The sequence below is a fragment of the Gadus morhua genome, chromosome 18 (genome assembly GCF_902167405.1).
Source record: "Gadus morhua chromosome 18, gadMor3.0, whole genome shotgun sequence".
NCBI lineage: Eukaryota > Metazoa > Chordata > Actinopteri > Gadiformes > Gadidae > Gadus > Gadus morhua.
The window spans coordinates 23,299,515-23,316,221 of NC_044065.1; the positions used below are offsets into that span (position 1 = coordinate 23,299,515).

General features: G+C 44.3%; 2 protein-coding genes across 2 annotated transcripts in view; both read right to left on the reverse strand.

Moving 5' to 3' along the window:
• Positions 1-3,076: 3,076 nt before the first annotated feature.
• Positions 3,077-8,420, reverse strand: LOC115530773 (wings apart-like protein homolog). The gene is made up of 8 exons (XM_030339506.1): positions 8,257-8,420; positions 7,290-7,401; positions 6,666-6,911; positions 5,626-5,737; positions 5,417-5,514; positions 4,793-4,869; positions 3,790-3,962; positions 3,077-3,224 (listed from the first exon to the last, which is right to left on the reverse strand). The coding sequence occupies exons 2-8, from the start codon at positions 7,383-7,385 to the stop codon at positions 3,187-3,189; spliced, it is 840 nt and encodes a 279-aa protein (XP_030195366.1). The 5' UTR covers positions 7,386-7,401; positions 8,257-8,420; the 3' UTR covers positions 3,077-3,186.
• Positions 7,883-16,707, reverse strand: part of LOC115531643 (wings apart-like protein homolog) — an 85,448-nt gene continuing 76,623 nt past the window's right edge. Inside the window, exons 6-9 of the mRNA XM_030341001.1 lie at positions 13,961-14,060; positions 11,789-11,958; positions 8,257-8,393; positions 7,883-7,964 (exon numbers count right to left, since the gene is read on the reverse strand). Coding sequence (XP_030196861.1) covers positions 7,883-7,964; positions 8,257-8,393; positions 11,789-11,958; positions 13,961-14,060 — 489 coding nt within the window. The remainder of the gene's footprint in view (positions 7,965-8,256; positions 8,394-11,788; positions 11,959-13,960; positions 14,061-16,707) is intronic.

The following is a 16,707-nucleotide window of genomic DNA, read 5'->3' on the forward strand; positions in this document are numbered from 1 at the left end:
AAGTGGAAGAACCAGAGATGTCGGAGAACCCGACAGTCGTTTGTGATTCATAATATCGTCTCGAGGCGCACACAGCTTTTGGCTGTGATAATATGTATTATATGATATAGATATCTGATATTATTTAGATATAGAGCTCCAGGACTGTAATGCAAGTGTTGTACACTTCCTTCCTTATTTGGATAACCGTTCTGCTTTTGGTGTTATAGCTCATAACACGTCGGACTCTCGTCTCTGGTATTTCTGGAACGAGACTCTTAGTGGGGGTTATCTCAGCCATGGTTGAGAATGAATTGGGGGGAAAGGAACTTTGGCTTTGACTCCCTCAAGACCATGAACCACGACATGGAGGAGAAAGGGATTGTTGGCCGCGAATGTCTCCCGCTTGAGCCCCACTCCCCACTGCACACAAAAAAAAAAAAAATTCTGTGTCTGCCGGCAACAGAAGGATGTACGTACAGTAGATTTGTGCACAGTAATGAGCAGGGGAAATATGGAGAGATTGAACATATTACAAGTATAATCTTTAAAAACATTATTTACATTTATTTAACAAAAAATATATTATATCAACAACCACCCTATACAGTAAAATCACAATAAACAAATACTACAACAATCGAAAAGGTCTGTGCCTCAAACCAATGCATCTTCCCACTCCCTCCCCTCTCCCCATCACAAAGGTTGTAGTACGACCATAAAGAGGCCATGCCTCTATTGAACACGTTTTGGGTCTCTAGAGTCAATAATAGCGAAGCTACTGAAATTGTTGCTGAAAAAAAATGTATATTGACATTTTTGCTAAAATAAATTCCTTAAAAATAAGTAGATAGTAGTAGATATTTTTTTAAAAACGTAAGATTGCAGTAAGACCATAAAGATCCCATGCCTATTTGGATGACGTTTAGGGGGTCTAGAGTCAATAATGGCAACGCTATTGAAATTGTTCCTAAATAAAAAATCCTCAAAAATAAGAAGAGATATATTTTTAAAAACGAAAAAATTTTCAAAATTAAAGGTTGTAGTAGGACCATAAAGAGGCCATACCTCTATGGAATACGTTTTGGGGCTATATAGTCAATAATGGCGACGCTATTGAAATTTTACCATTTGTGATCGTTTTCAGTTTTGCACTATGCAGACGGTCCCTTAGCTCGGGCTGAAAGCCGACAGCTCATAGAAGCCAATGCAATTCACCGTTCGCTAAAGACGGTTGTGTGGATGAAAACAATGTTGTAGCTGGTTCTCTGGGTTACTACACTCAATTGTGTCACAACAATGTTACACAGATGATCTATTGAACCGCAAACTCAGAATCTGCCAATTAATTTCCAACTTTACGGAAGTTCCTCTCCGTTTATATGCTTTACTCACAGCGTGAATTGACCTGGATGCGAAGCGTCCGTAGCGCAAAATAACAATTGTTTCTAAAGAGAAGCGGAGCTCTCCTCTCCATTTATATGCTTTACTCAGGTGTGTGAATTGACCTTGATATGAAGTGTCCGTAGCGCAAAATAATATAACATTCGTTTTTTAAAGAGATAAGAAGGAGCTCTCCTCTCCTCTCCGTTTACATGCTTTAATCAAAAGTGTGTGAATATATATATGAAGCGCATATTCAGCGCCCATGGTGCACGGAATGTTATATTATTTTGCGCTACGCAAAATAATATTACATTCGTAATTTAAAGACATGAGCTCTCCTCTCCTCTTGTCAAAAAAAATAAATTCAGCAGCGGCGGTCATATTTACCGCCTCTGCTGAGTGCATATAGGGGAAACACTGAATATAATAAAAATCGCTGTCCTAGTCGCTACGGAGGCACTGGATTGGAATGTCAATCAGTTCAGTCCGTTTAACAGAAAACAAACTGAGATCCACTGGATCCTTGCTACTTAATACTTAAATGAGTGAGAGTGGCCTGCTCACTCAGTATGTGTCTTATGGACACATGGTCTTAAAAACACCCTGGTCTCTCCGACCATGTTAGGCCTCTGCTGTTTTAGGGTGCTCAATGTTGATAAGACTTCTAGGCATTTTCTGTTTTTTAGACTAGTCAATCAATAAACGTCTGGTTAACCATCCGGGCGTCTGGTTAACCATTCCGTCAGGAAGATCCTTAGTGTGTGGATGTGTTGTGTGTTTGTATAGTCTTAGAAATGTGTGGGTGTACAGCCTGAGGTTGTGTGTTTTATCGGTGTGTACGTAGGGATGGCGTGAGGAACTCGTATTACTCAAGTGACTTCCTCGTTAGAAATGAACTCGGTTGGTGGACAGGCAAACTCGAGTTTGCATACACGCAGACAAGTTTTTCTGAAGCAAATGTATACATTTTCTGTGTGGCGACCACTGGCGCGTGCCTTGCACAAAGCAAATTAAATGTATCAAATTTCTGTTGTGGGCGCGTGCCGTGTGTGCACAACGCCAGATTCCAATAAGTTAAGAGATGGCGGTTAGAGCAAAGCGCAGCGAAGTATTGGAATGCTTTACAGAAATAGGAGATCATAAGGTGAAATGTCAAACATGCCAAGCGAAATTGAACCACCAGAGTACTACAAGTACTATGCTCAACATATGCTCCTGAAACAACGGTGAGTTCGGGAAAGCAGACCCGCAGCACACCAAGTGTGTCGGGTTTATTTTCACCGCCGCAAGGACGCAGCTGTAATCCCGGCTGTGTATAGAAGATCACAACGCTGAGTATTTTTTTTATTTCATTTGCTGCCGTTTTATTTGCAGCTTTAAATTATTTGCAATGGTAAGGCTACTTGTTTCGTTTTTAAAAAAAATAACGTTACAGGCCTTATAGTTCGACGTGATTTTAAATTGTGAGACGCATATTTATTTTTGCAAGGAAAATGTTGCTTGAACGTTTGCCAAAATAAATAATGAATACTCTGATAACTCTTGGCTGTTTTGATTGAGAATAAGCATTACATGTTTGGTTGGTAATATTGCCGTTCATCATTAGTGCCAATTCTCCTGCTGCCGATGCGTTGCATTCTAAAAATATTCGTTTTAAACGAGTACTCGATTGATCCTCGAGGAATTCATTCGATCACTCGAGTTTTGAATTTACTACTCGTGTCCATCCCTAGTGTGTACATACCAGGAACTCTGATGTCAAACCTCTTTTCCTGAGGCCGGAACTGAGGACTCTGAGGACACAGTTCAGAGCAGTGATCATCAGATCCTGCTGTTCCCCTGTCTTAGTGCTGCCCATTCTGTGCGTGTGTGGGGGGGGGGAGGAGAGGGGGGGAGAAAAAAGCAAGAAAGAGAGACATTATTTTTTACATTCTATGGCAAGAGTGTGCGTACGGTAAATGCTTTTTGAAAGAATCAGCACCACAAAGTATTCAGACAAATGATATGGGATACGGGTGTTTAAGAGAAGCCGGGACAAGGGTCTGGTGGTCAAGAGCGGTCCACACCCTCCCAGCGGTCTCCCTGTCCCGTACCGGTCCACACCCTGCCAGCGGTCTACCTGTCCCGTACCGGTCCACACCCTCCCAGCGGTCTCCCTGTCCCGTACCGGTCCACACCCTCCAAGCGGTCTCCCTGTCCCGTACCGTTCCACACCCTCCAAGCGGTCTCCCTGTCCCGTACCGGTCCACACCCTCCCAGCGGTCTCCCTGTCCCATACTGGTCCACACGCTTAGCGGTCTACCTGTCCCATACCGTTCCACACCCTTAGCGGTCTCCCTGTCCCGTACCGGTCCACACCCTTAGCGGTCTCCCTGTCCCGTACCGGTCCACACCCTCCCAGCGGTCCCAGTCTCCTTGACCCACCATTGTCGTGCGTGAGGTTGACCAGCACCCCGATGATGGCCCTCATGCAGTCCTCTACTGCCTTGCCCACGTTGCTGTTGGAGCAGAAGGGCAGCGAGGTGCCGTCAGAGCAGCGCGCCCGGTTCACCTGCCGGCTGTAGCGCTGGACCATAGCCTCGCAGCTCCACAGCGCCCTGGAGAAAGGAAGCGGGGAGGAGGAGGTTAACGTAGGACTTAAGGGGAACACAAGAGGGATGTCATGGTGGTAAAAGGCAGGTGAAGGGAAGGGGATTCATTCCAAGAAGCAGATATTACTTTTTCTTTATAAACATTTGTTCTAATTTATTACATGAGCAATATCATAACAAGTCTTCCTAGCCTATGATATCATAAGAGACGAGGCCGACTATGAAACATAAAATAGAAACACACCAGAACGATAATTCAAAATGTAACCACTCACACAACAGCAGCAATACCGGCTCGACCATCAATATCCAGCGATGCCATCAGTAGGTTAAATAACGCGAGGTCCAGTGTGTTAGGAATAACATTCTCTACACACTGAAGGAGATCATACAACAGTCTGGTAGGCTTGAGGCAAGGAGCTAGCAGTCCATCCCCAGATGTTGTGGTCCACGGTTTGTGACAGGGAGGACCAGACTGTAACTTTGTGGGCCAGAGCCTTCTCACGTCTGTGTTCTGAGAGGTCTACTGAGACGCTCTCAATGGGGCCCCTGCAGAGGTTTTGACACTAACCTCTCCCTAGGAGTTTTGACGTGGAGTGGGAAAGATTGAACTAAGAGAGGTCATCCTTTGAGTTCAAACACTGAGGAACATGGGACAACCCACCCTCTCAAATCAGAGGGTTGGGGGCGGGACCTCCGGAGACCAGGCCATGCCTAACTCCTCCCCCCACCACATTCAAAGACACTGTTTGCACACAAGAGCTAGCAAGGCTGAAGTCAGGAGACAATTTCAGAAAACATTTGGATATGCGTTTGTGCGATGCGTAATCGCTTACTTGGCAGAAGAAATGATGAGCGATGAGTCCTTGTAGGCTATCAGATAGCTCTGATTCTCTGGGTTTTGCACCGTCACCTGCAAAGGAGGACAACACAGAAGATCAAAATGGCTGCCAGGAAGACAATGAGCCCACAGCTTTAAAAAGACAGAAGTGATGTGGGTCGGTAGAGACACGCCCCTTTAGGTACATTTGGACAACACAAGCTAGGAGTCTGGGTTTGAACAAAGAGAAACGCCTACCACACTGAGGGTATGTGAAAGGAACACAAACTTGTTTTCCTTGCGAACTCCCACCATTCGAAAAAAACATTTTATTGCTGCATGTCGCACGTTTCTGATCAACAAACACATAAATACGAGGCCAGACACACTGGGCAATGTTCATGGGTTTCTAACTCACATGATCCCACCATTGTTTGATGCCAATCCACCTCACCTGTCCAGAAAGCCGTCTCTAGCCATTTCACATTGACGAGGCGTTTTAGATCAACACTGTATGGATGACGTTAGAGAATGGACCTCAGTGGTCGTTTGCATGGGTCTGATATTTGCCCTTTATGGTTTCATTTTCCTCGACTATAAAATAGGTATGCATGGGTGTTGTGACTGGTGTGAGCCTTACACTGTCCAGCACCCGAAGACAGCGCTCAGCCCCCCAGAGAGAGGACACCAGCTGCTCCTTGTCATCCTCCTGACTCAGGTTGTTCACACACTCTTTCACTGGGAGGGAGAGACAGAGAGATATAGAGATTAAGCTAAATAGAAACTGGGAGTCCAATGGAAAGTACAATGTAGTCTACAGGGTCATTGAATGCGGCCAGTGCCAACTACCTTTGTCCACTATATGGTCCAGTCCACCCAGAAGCCGTAGCTCCTCTTTGAACCAGTCCCCTGCCCTCTTAGAAGTGAGGGACAGCAGAGTCTCCATGGCTAGATGGCCCGTCTGTGTGGAGAGAGAGAGGCAGAGTGAGAAAACCCACCGACAGAGAAACAGCATAATGGTTAGAAGCAGAGATGAGGAGGAACAGAGGTAAAGACAGAAGGTAGAGAGAGGGGAAGGAATGAGCAGGAGAGACGCAGGGGAGGTAGACAAAATTAGTGAGCTGAGAAAATAACACCAACAGGACAGAGGGAGTAACATAGTTATGCATATTCAGTAATTCATTTCGTTAATAACAAGCAGCAGCATGTTGAAAAGGCAAAAACCATCAAATGACTCAGAAAGCAAACTGCTATGATATAAATAACTATTCAAATGCTCATGGGAGGGCGGGGAATAATTGTCGTTCCTCTGTAGCGGTGAAGACATTATGCCAGCATGTGGTTTGTAACAGAAAAGCAGAACAAGACTACAATGAGAAAACCTGCCTTCCTCATGGAGGAAAAATGCAGATTATCTATCCAATAAATAAAAGTAACATTTGTTTTGGATAGAGACATCTCCTTAAATGAAATTATATTGAAGCAACCCTCTAACCCTGCTATGGGACCTTATGGTTGTACTAGTTGTGTATGAAGCTCTGGTTCGAGACCTTCTAGCCTGTTGTACTGATTCTGTACGAAGCTCTGGTTCCAGACCTTCTAGCCGGTTGGACTGGTTGCCCTCTGTTTGCAGCTCTGGTTCAAGACCTTCTAGCCTGTTGTACTGGTTCCCCTCTGTTTGCAGCTCTGGTTCCAGACCTTCTAGCCTGTTGTACTGGTTCCCCTCTGTTTGAAGCTCTGGTTCCAGACCTTCTAGCCTGTTGTACTGGTTCCCCTCTGTTTGAAGCTCTGGTTCCAAACCTTCTAGCCTGTTGTACTGGTTCCCCTCTGTATGAAGCTCTGGTCCCACAGGAGAACCCTCAGGAGACCCTAAGACCACCATGACTCACGGTGATGTTCTCCAGGTCCAGATGCTTGTTGTGCACCATGTCGCACAGCTTGCGGATCTTCTCCTTCACCTTGGCCATCTCCCTGGCGCTGAGCTGGGAGGCGGAGTCTGTGGCAGCCCCGCCCCCCTGGTCCAGGTCTAGCTCCAGCAGGCGGATCATCAGGTCCAGGCAGGAGCGGTCCAGGTCCATGTTGAGACGGTCCCTGCTCAGGATGTACATGAGGGAGGCCGTGCACAGAGCCAGGTTCTAGTCGATAGAGAGACAGAGCAAAGTGTTGAGTAGAAAGTTAACATTTACAAGCACAATCGTTGCAGTTTCAATTATTGATATGTTGTATGTAAAGAACGACTTTATGCGATGTCCTGTACGTTTTCAGTTTGGTTACCTTAATTGCACCATTCCAGAAAAAGTAATGCGCAACCATTCATAACTGGCAACCAAACACATTCTGAATCATGGTATAGGCCAGGGCATGATTCAGAATGTGTCATACAGCATGCTGCATGAGACCAACTGACCCTCTAACAGCCATTCTCACGCAGCATCCATGCTAATGTTAGCCTAATAACAGCAGCAGCAGGTTAGCATGGTGGGCCAGCTGTGGGAAAGAAGAGGGTCCTTTACCGGCTGCTGTGGAGCGTCGTTGAGGGTGTTGAAGACCTGGGCCACCTTGCCCCGAGCCCTGAGGTGCATCCTGAAGCTCGGCATGGCGCAGCGCATGGCCAGGCTGATGACACTGGAGTAGGAGCACACAAACGCACGCTTTGAACAAGGGGCTCATGTCTGTTTGGAACTTTGGACTCTTCTGTGCCGAAGCGGGCCTATGCTTTGAATGGAAATAGTTCCAAAACTATATTTTCTGTTTTAGCCCTTCAAAAAACAAATCTAGATCACATAAAAACATCTCATCACAGCGAAATTAGAAACTACAAAAGGTACAACAACATTATCATTCTTATAGGATAGTATTAAATGATGGACCAGCCACGGTCCCCTACAGTCACATACGGTTCTATTATCAACTTGGCAGGCCCTTCAATCCAGAGAGTATCACCTACATTTTCAGTAGAGGCCTAATGGTATGAGTATGTTCCCTCTGGATCAAAGCAAGAACCTTCTAGGGTAGGAGTCCATCACCCTCACCACTACACTATCCCCCAAACTCAGGACACTAATCCCCTGAACCCGAGGAACACAATTCCCCCGTGGAATGGGCCCTATGGGTGAGACGAGGGAAGGTTCCCCAGTGGACTGGGCCCTATGGGTGAGACGAGGGAAGGTTCCCCAGTGGACGGGGCCCTATGGGTGAGACGAGGGAAGGTTCCCCAGTGGACGGGGCCCTATGGGTGAGACGAGGGAAGGTTCCCCAGTGGACGGGGCCCTATGGGTGAGACGAGGGAAGGTTCGTTCCCCAGTGGACGGGGCCCTATGGGTGAGACGAGGGAAGGTTCGTTCCCCAGTGGACTGGGCCCTATGGGTGAGACGAGGGAAGGTTCCCCAGTGGACCCTATGGGTGAGACGCGGGAAGGTTCCCCAGTTGACTGGGCTGTATTGGTTAGACGAGGGAGGGAAAGTCTGCTGGTGGACTGACCTAAGGCAGCGTGTGTTCAAGGGCTGTCCACTCTTGAGACCTGTGGCCAGGTACTCAAAGTCGTCCGTGAACTCCTGGTTCTCCCCAAACTCCACCACATCGTTGAAGTGCTTCACGTGCTGCACCACCGTGAACAGCTAGAGGGAAAGAAGGGAAATACCTTGATTTTACAATGCCATTAAAGGTATTTTGAATCAAGAGAGGGAGAGAGGCAGAATGGGGGGAAAGAAGCAGAGGGATGGAGGGAAAGACGGGTGGAGAAACAAAGAGAGCCAGAGGAAGAGATAAACAGAGAAAGACAAGACAGGAGTGAGGGAATATATATATACTAGAGCTGTCAAGCGATTAAAATATTTAATCGTGATTAATCGCATTAATGTCATAGTTAACTCTAATTAATCGCGATTAATCGCAAATGCTTTTTCTATGCTAAATATCCCTTGATTTTTTTGTCCCATAATTCTTCTCATTTTAATTCTCTTATCAACATGGTGAAGTGCATCGGCTTGCCTTGTGCAAATGATTTTTTATTGATAACAACATTGGCATATACACTGATCAAAACAGGACGATACAAAAAAAGAGCCTATAGTGCAATTAAACGACTGCTTTGAACAAATGTCATTTGAACATAGCAGTCAGGCTACTGCTTCTTTGTTTTGAGCCAAAGGAAAAAAAAAAAAATATATATATATATATTTTTTTTTATAAAATAATGGCGTTAATCGCGCGATAAAAAATTTAACGCCGTTAAATTTGGTTTGCGTTAACGCCGTTAATAACGCGTTTAACTGACAGCTCTAATATATACATATACACACACACACACACACACATATTTATTTTTTTATCGCGGGATTAACGCAATTTATTTATTTTTTTCATTGGCTCAAAACAAAGCAGTAGCCTGACTGCTATGTTCAAGGCAGTATGTTTGTATGTTCATCGTTTAATTGCCCTATAGGTTTTTTTTTTGGATCGCCCTGTTTTGATCAGTATATGCCAATGTTTTTTTCAATAAGAAAACATTTGCACAAGACAAACCGATGCACTCCTCCATGTTGATAAGAGCATTAAAATTAGAAAGATTAATGGGACAAAGAAATCAAGGGATATTTAGCATAGAAAAAGAATTTGCGATTAATCGTGAGTTAACTATGGCATTAAATATTTTAATCGCTTGACAGCACTAATATATGTATATATATTTTTTTTTATCGCGGGATATTTAATAATAAATATTTAATCGTGATTAATCGCATTAATGTCATAGTTAACGCACGATTAATCGCGATTAATCGCGAATTATTTTGCTAAATATCCCTTGATTTTTTTGGCCCATAATTCTTCTCATTTTAATTCTCTCATTTTTATTCTCTTATTATGAAGTGCATCGGCTTGCCTTGTGCAAATGATTTTTTATTGATAACAACATTGGCATATACTGATCAAAACAGGACGATACAAAAAAAGAGCCTATAGTGCAATTAAACGACTGCTTTGAACAAATGTCAATTGAACATAGCAGTCAGGCTACTGCTTCTTTGCTTTGAAATTTTTTATTTTTTATTTTCTAACTAAAATTGCGTTAATCGCGCGATAATTTTTTTAACGCCGTTAAAATTGGTTTGCGTTAACGCCGTTATAACGCGTTTTAACTGACAGCTCTAATATAGTAGTATACATACATACATACATACATACATACATACCATATACATATACACACACACACATATATACACAGAATATATGCACACATATTATAATATATACTCACATATAATAATAATAGATCACCCACACACGTGTGTACATACATACATACATACATACGTGTGTAAACTTCTACATCCCTCATCAAAAGATGCATCTAAGCAATTGAGATGCAAGAGCATTAATCCAGTATAGACATATACACTTGCTGAGCCACTTAATTAAAGGTTGGTCATGGGATTTGCGAAACGCCAGCAGATTTTGAAAATACACAACTCAAATGGTCCCTCACCTCCGACTCCACCCATTCCAAGTACATGGATGCGTAATCATGCACGAACGCAACACATAGTGCGCGAGAGCGAGCCATTAGCTAGTTTAGCTAGCTCCAGTTGCCTACCGCAGGATAACAACAAACATAAGCTTGCTGTGGGTCACGAGCTTTGAGTAAAATGTGCACAAGGGGTCAACGAGCGGGGGGAGGGGGAGTGTAGTAACGACCTTTAATTGACGTACTTACTGTCCACATGCCACTCAGTGGGTCTGGAAATCATTGGCTTGAGTTTTTTCGAGCCTCTGCCCCGTTCCACAGATTGATTGACTCGTTTAATTGTCACGTCAGTACTCGTTGCCCGTTAATTTCCTAACACAAAACTTTTCTCCCTTTCTATTTACCGTCACCGATGTTTGGCATGTCAAATTAAACGGGTGTCTGATGATCAACATTGCCGATCTGTTTCCAGCGGGTAGGAGTGCTCTTCCTCAGCTTAATGACAAAGCGTTGAAACGAAAGCAGCTTCTCTCCGAAGTCTGACAGGCAGGTGTTGGGCCAAACTCGTTCTCCGTCTCAGTACCAGTCCATTACGCCGCATCATCCTTTCGACACCAGCCGAGGCTGGCTTTAAATCCAGTGAAGTTGAGCTCTCTGGCGATTTCCAGGGCCTTAAGTTGGATGACAGCTCTTGTAATGGGCAATCCCTCACATCTTTTTTCCCTGACGTATTCAAAAACTCTCCGGTCAACCTCACTGAAACGACCACGGTAGGATTTGCGCTGACTGTTGGCATCTTTGAGACGTTGTTTTTGTACTCACCATCTCCTTACGTTACACTCCGTGTCCCCGAAATTCTGGGCAGCTTGGCAGTTGTTACTTGAATCAGCCTTATTGACGACCATTATTTTAGATTTGGCATCATAGCTCCTCTGCTGTTGTTGATTGACCTGACCCACTTTTGAGCCACTTGTCTCTAAATGGTCAGCCTGTCTTTCCATCTTTAAACACCGGTAACGGGCTGGTTGTTAAGGACGCTGGACTACTTCTTCCCGGAACCAATTTTTGGCACCACCAGGGGCCGCAAATGTGTATTGACATTTAAAGGGAGAGGCGAAAGAAGAGAAGCTGCGCTCTGATACTAGACCCCGAATACAAGACGACCCCGACTTCTTCGGGACCATTCGTATTTATACCGTATTCTGAAAAATACGGTATAAGTGAGCTCAGATTGGCCGCCTACTTACCAAGGATTTCACTCAACGAGGGAGAGAAAAGCCAGAGAGTGAGAGGGAATTTATGAAATGTTCCGTTAACTCCATGGCAAAACCGAGAGAAGAGCGACCCAGGCACGGCTCGGGGTGGAAGGGATATGGATAATGGATGGCAAGATGAGAATCTACTAAATAATGAGCAGAAGAGAAAACGAGGAGAGTGTGTTTGTGGTCCGTGTGTTCGAGTGTGTGGTGTGTCTGAGTGTGTGTGTATGTGTGTCCCGTGTGTATACTTGTCCGTGTGTCAGTGTTTGTCTGTGTGTCTCGGTACCCTACCTCTGTGTGCTCCTTTGCGACACTTGAGTGCAGTGGACCATGTCCTGGTAGGGCTCTGTGGGGATGGTGGTGGACTTTGGTGACCCTGGGGGCGGCGGGGGGGGCTTTGAAGAGCCCATCGTCCTTCTGGGAGCTGGAGTCCTTGGTGGAGCCCGAGGCCACCACCTGGAGGAACATAACGCATCCCTTAAACCTTCATCCTCATGAAATGCCACGTCTACAGGAAGTGGCACTCACAATTAAGTCGCCAAACAGCTGGCCTAAAGTTATAGACTAGTTGGGAGAGGGGTCACAACAACGTTATAACATTTATCTGGGTCCCTCTCCCATCAGTTTGGATGTAGAAGACGTTTTGCGTCATTACTTTGACACTTGGCACTCCCCCCCCAGCGTTCTCTCAGCAGAGTTTGTTGATGATATTCCATTCCCGCTAGAAAACACATCCATAAGCGAAGGCACTGGGTCTGTCTACGGCTACCAGCGAACATGTAGTCCCAATATGCACCTTAGTGATGACACGCTCTGTCATCAGAACGACCATCTCAAGGCAAGAAAGAGCTCTAAATATGTATTTTGTTCTTTAAAACAGGATTGGCTCACAGCTTTCCAGTGTGACACAACAATGGGTAAGCATTCCGACATGGGTTTCATCCCGAGCAAAGAGCTCTAAACAGAGGTGCGTCAAAGTCGCAAACATAGGTGAAACGCTCGCGAACGATTTGAAACATGTTCTGTAAGCGTGCGATGTCTTCAAACGTTCGCGAACATAGGTTGGAATTGTCAGAAGAGGTAGTTTCTCCGCAAGCAGAGATGGATCACACGGACTGCAAGAGATGTGCCCCCCAGATGGAGATTAACATTATATTCCTTTCCTACACATAAAGCAATAGATAAATCGTTTAATATAGCCTAAATACACCCCTACTTCACTGATGTCTTGTGCATCCTAAATGTGATCTGAACGTAACATCGCAGTAAGTGGGCACAACTTCGGTGACGTAGCCCACTGTTCTTGAATCGTCCGAATTCCCTTGTCTGCAGTATACTTTCCTAACGAGATCGACAACTTCTAGACATTCTCTGTAAACTTGTCAATTATCATGGAGGCTGCAGCTAATATAAGGGCCTTCCTTGTCGCCATTTTGTTTGTTCACAGTTTTAAAACAAACGTTTAGAAAGTTGTTGTTCAAATTGTATTGTTTAAAGTCAACGCACTCGCTGCGAACGTTCGCACGATTCTGAACGCACCTCAGAATTGTTTTAGGTTAGCGTGTTCAAAATATTCTATCAATCATAACCACTTACATGTCATTTTGGAGTAGATTTGCAGGGAGAATCACTTGCTCTTTTCCAAGCAGCCTTTTCACCAATCCTGGCCGCCGCAAAACACCTTTTACACACTTACCACTTCTCAAAACTCGATCAAATAAACAGCTCATGTTAAGCGCTTTGAGTGTGAGAAAAGCGCTACATAAATTTAATCTATTATTATTATCGAAGAATATGCCTGTTTTCGTTCATATATTCCACACAACACACACACACAGACAAACACGAACACACACACACGTATGTATACAATCCCCTAACCTTGCAGGTCCATTTGAGTGGAAACCAACTGCAGCACCACCTGTTGTGTTGTTGGTTGTGTACCGAAGGTTTATAGCAGATTTTGTTTAGAACTGAAGCCTCAGTCCTGTGTGGGTGGCCCTGAATCAATCCTCCTCATTCTCTGTTTACTGGCTTCTTATCCTAAAATTACAATTACAATTAGGTAATTTAGCTGACGCTTTTATCCAAAGCGACTTACATCGGTTAATACACACATTGACACACTGACGACAGAGTCTACCGTTGCAAGGCGACAGCCAGCTCGTCAGGAGCAGTTTAGGGTTAAGTGGTCCCTCGCTCAGGGACACCTCAACACTCAGCTAGGAGGAGCTGGGGATAGATCTAGCAAACTTGACAACTGCTCTACCTCCTGAGCTAAGCCGACCCCCTAGCCAACCCCCTATCCTAAACGAAGTACAGTACGTGATGTTTTAGAGTTGATATGAATAAATCATTTTTGTTTCTGCAGATCACCCTCGGGTCTTAAGAGGTAACAGCCCCTGCTCATTGTTACGGTGAACATATGTTTGAATGTGTGCAGCACATGTATACTTACGGTGTTGGTCTGTGATCGAGGCAAAGACACCACTGGGGGGGGCGTCCTCTTCACTGTCCACGGCCCAGTGTCTGGCGTTGTAGACCGCCTTGGTAGGAGACTAAAACACACAAAGTCAATTACACAATACTCTAATCTAGAAAAACACTCCAATTGTACTCAATCATGAAAGGGAAGGCCAAAGAGAAAGCGACGGCAGAGTTAATGTGAGTCCTACATGTAGACGCATCCTGTTTGGTTTACAATCTGTGTCCAGGACTTCAAGGACAGACAGTCCACTCTTCATGCGGTCTCCTTATTTGATATGGATGGCAGAGTAGGACCACTGAGTTATTTTAATCGTCATTTGGTATAGAGTGTTTTTTTATCACTGGGATAATAGCTCCCCTTACTTGTCCTGGACAATAACCACCATAAGTCATGGCTGATGATAATTAAAACTAGCGTTGACAACTTTGTCATATTTGTTGAAATTCTCTTTACATCCCAACAGCAATCAATCACAATAAACTCTGACAATAAAATAAAGAAATCCAGTATCCTTCCAATTATTGAACTTGGCCAAAAAATAACCAATGGGCTTGTCTGCCTACCTATTAGTGCTGACCTAGAAATCAGGTAATATTACACTTATAAAAAACGAAATACATTAGCACTGAACATTTAATTATTTACCATAAGACCTGTCACCATCGTACTACTCAACGCATTTGCATTTGGTATGTTTTCCCCTCATGGTGCAGCCCTACTCCCCATCCACCCAGCACGCATTTGGCATTAGCAAAGTCCTGCACAAGCCGAGGCATACCTATTGTTAGAGCTATTCACAAGTTTTTGGTTTAGAGGGAGGCCTGAACGTAGGGTGGGATGTTTTAGGATGGATACTTTCAAAATCTAGCTTACTTAGGCTGGTTTCTTTAAATTGCCTTCCCTCACTTTAGGTGTACCTTGTTTAAATAAATATACATCACATATATACAAGCAAAATAAAAATACATTGGGCATCGTTGATAGATACTTGTAAATGTTTAGAGATAAGAGAAGAGTGAAAGATATTGTGAAAGTAAATTCCAGTATTTTTTTAAGCATATCCTGAGTAAGAGGTTAGGAAAATACCAACTTTGTTTTGTTACGTATAAATCCTAATTTGACCTGGAGGACTTTGCCAAGGTTGTGTTGGACATGAGAAGCACTTCATGTCGACTTCATGTCATTGTTCTTCAGATCCTTCTGAAGAACAATGACTTCAGTTGTGCTGCTGGGTGTCCCCTCTCTTCCTCTGTACGCTGGGTACAGGGGAGCGATGCCCAGTGTTCCTCATACCTCACCATGCACTCCGCACTGCGTTCATTCAGCTTTAGTCACGCGCCCCCTAGAGTCTGCCAAGTAACGCATTTGGTAACCTTGTTTTCACATAACAAAAAACGGGTTTCAACTTTAAATTTGAACTTCGCAATATCCATTTCAGCATCAACTGCCGGGTGGGAGAAGTTTCTTATTCTTGAAAATTTACCATTATATCAGTTTCTTTCTATTGTACTTGGAATTTATATTTCCCCATTCACTTTTAATAATACATAGTTATTATATATGCTTTGGCGATGTACATATATTTACAAGTTAAGTTATCCATGCCAATAAAGCTCTTTGACAGACAGGAGAGAGGGAAACAGAGGGAATGGATAAGAGAACTGGAGAGAGAGGGATTTGACAAGAGAAAGAGGGAGACAGAATGGACAAGAGAAAGTGAGAGAGGGACTTGACAATAGACGGGGAGAGAGAGTGAAACAGAGGGAATGGAAAAGAACGGGAGGGAGACAGAGGAACTTGACGAGAGAGGGAGACGGATAGAATGGACAAGACAAAGTGAGAGAGAGGGACTTGACAAGAGAAGGGAGGGAGAGTGGAAGACAGAAGAAACCGACAAGAAGAAGTGAGAGAGGGAAAGAGGGGGGGCTGGACAAAAGCAGGGGAGAGAGAGAGGCCATTGCTAAGAGCAAGTACCGTATTTTCCCGCACTCTAAGGCGCACCGGAGTATAAGCCGCAGCAGCTAAATTGAATGATGTGTACATATATAAGCCGCACTGGAGCCCGCCGCTTAAAGGTGGGGGGGGGGCGCGGACCGGTCATAGAGCCCATAGAGTTAAAGTTGGTGGACTGTAACCTGTAAAATCCAAAGATTTAGGAGGTCCCCTAGTGGCCGTTAGCTGTAAAAATCCATAGATTCGCCGCATCGTTACTATAGCCGCAGAATCAAAAATGGGAAAAATGCGGAGCTTATAGTCCGAAAATTACGGTAAAAAGTCGATCATCAAAATCATAAACTCATCAGTTTTGGCAACGAGCTCCCTGCCGATTTAAGACCGCAGAGTTGCTCAACAGCTTCTGCAAAAGACTCAAGCCCATCAGTTCATATTTCCCAAAGACTCTGCATAGCCACCCCGTCTCACCCCTCCTATTTGTTGTATGTTGTACGTTCTGGCACTTAATGTAAGCACTTATTGTACGTCGTATTTAGTTATAGTACTTAATCGTGTGTGTGTAGCATCTTATCCTAGCCATCTTTGTTGCATACGGGGTTAACCTAGCGATTGTTAGTACTTTGTTCTATGAACATCCTTACTGTACCGACAGCGATATGTATTCTTTCCTCTTATGACAAATGTAAATCAATTTGGATTAAAGCGTCTCTTAAAGGCCCCAAATTTAAATAGAACGGAAAAGAGAACGGGAGAGAAAGAAAGAC

Coding starts and splice junctions, on each gene's coding strand:
- LOC115530773 (XM_030339506.1), bottom strand. CDS start 7,385: ATGCGCTGCGCCATGCCGAGCTTCAGGATGCACCTCAGGGCTCGGGGC. Junction 6,912..7,289: donor ACGACGCTCCACAGCAGCCG/GTAAAGGACCCT, acceptor TCTATCGACTAG/AACCTGGCTCTGTGCACGGC. Junction 3,963..4,792: donor CTCATCATTTCTTCTGCCAA/GTAAGCGATTAC, acceptor TCCTTTCTCCAG/GGCGCTGTGGAGCTGCGAGG.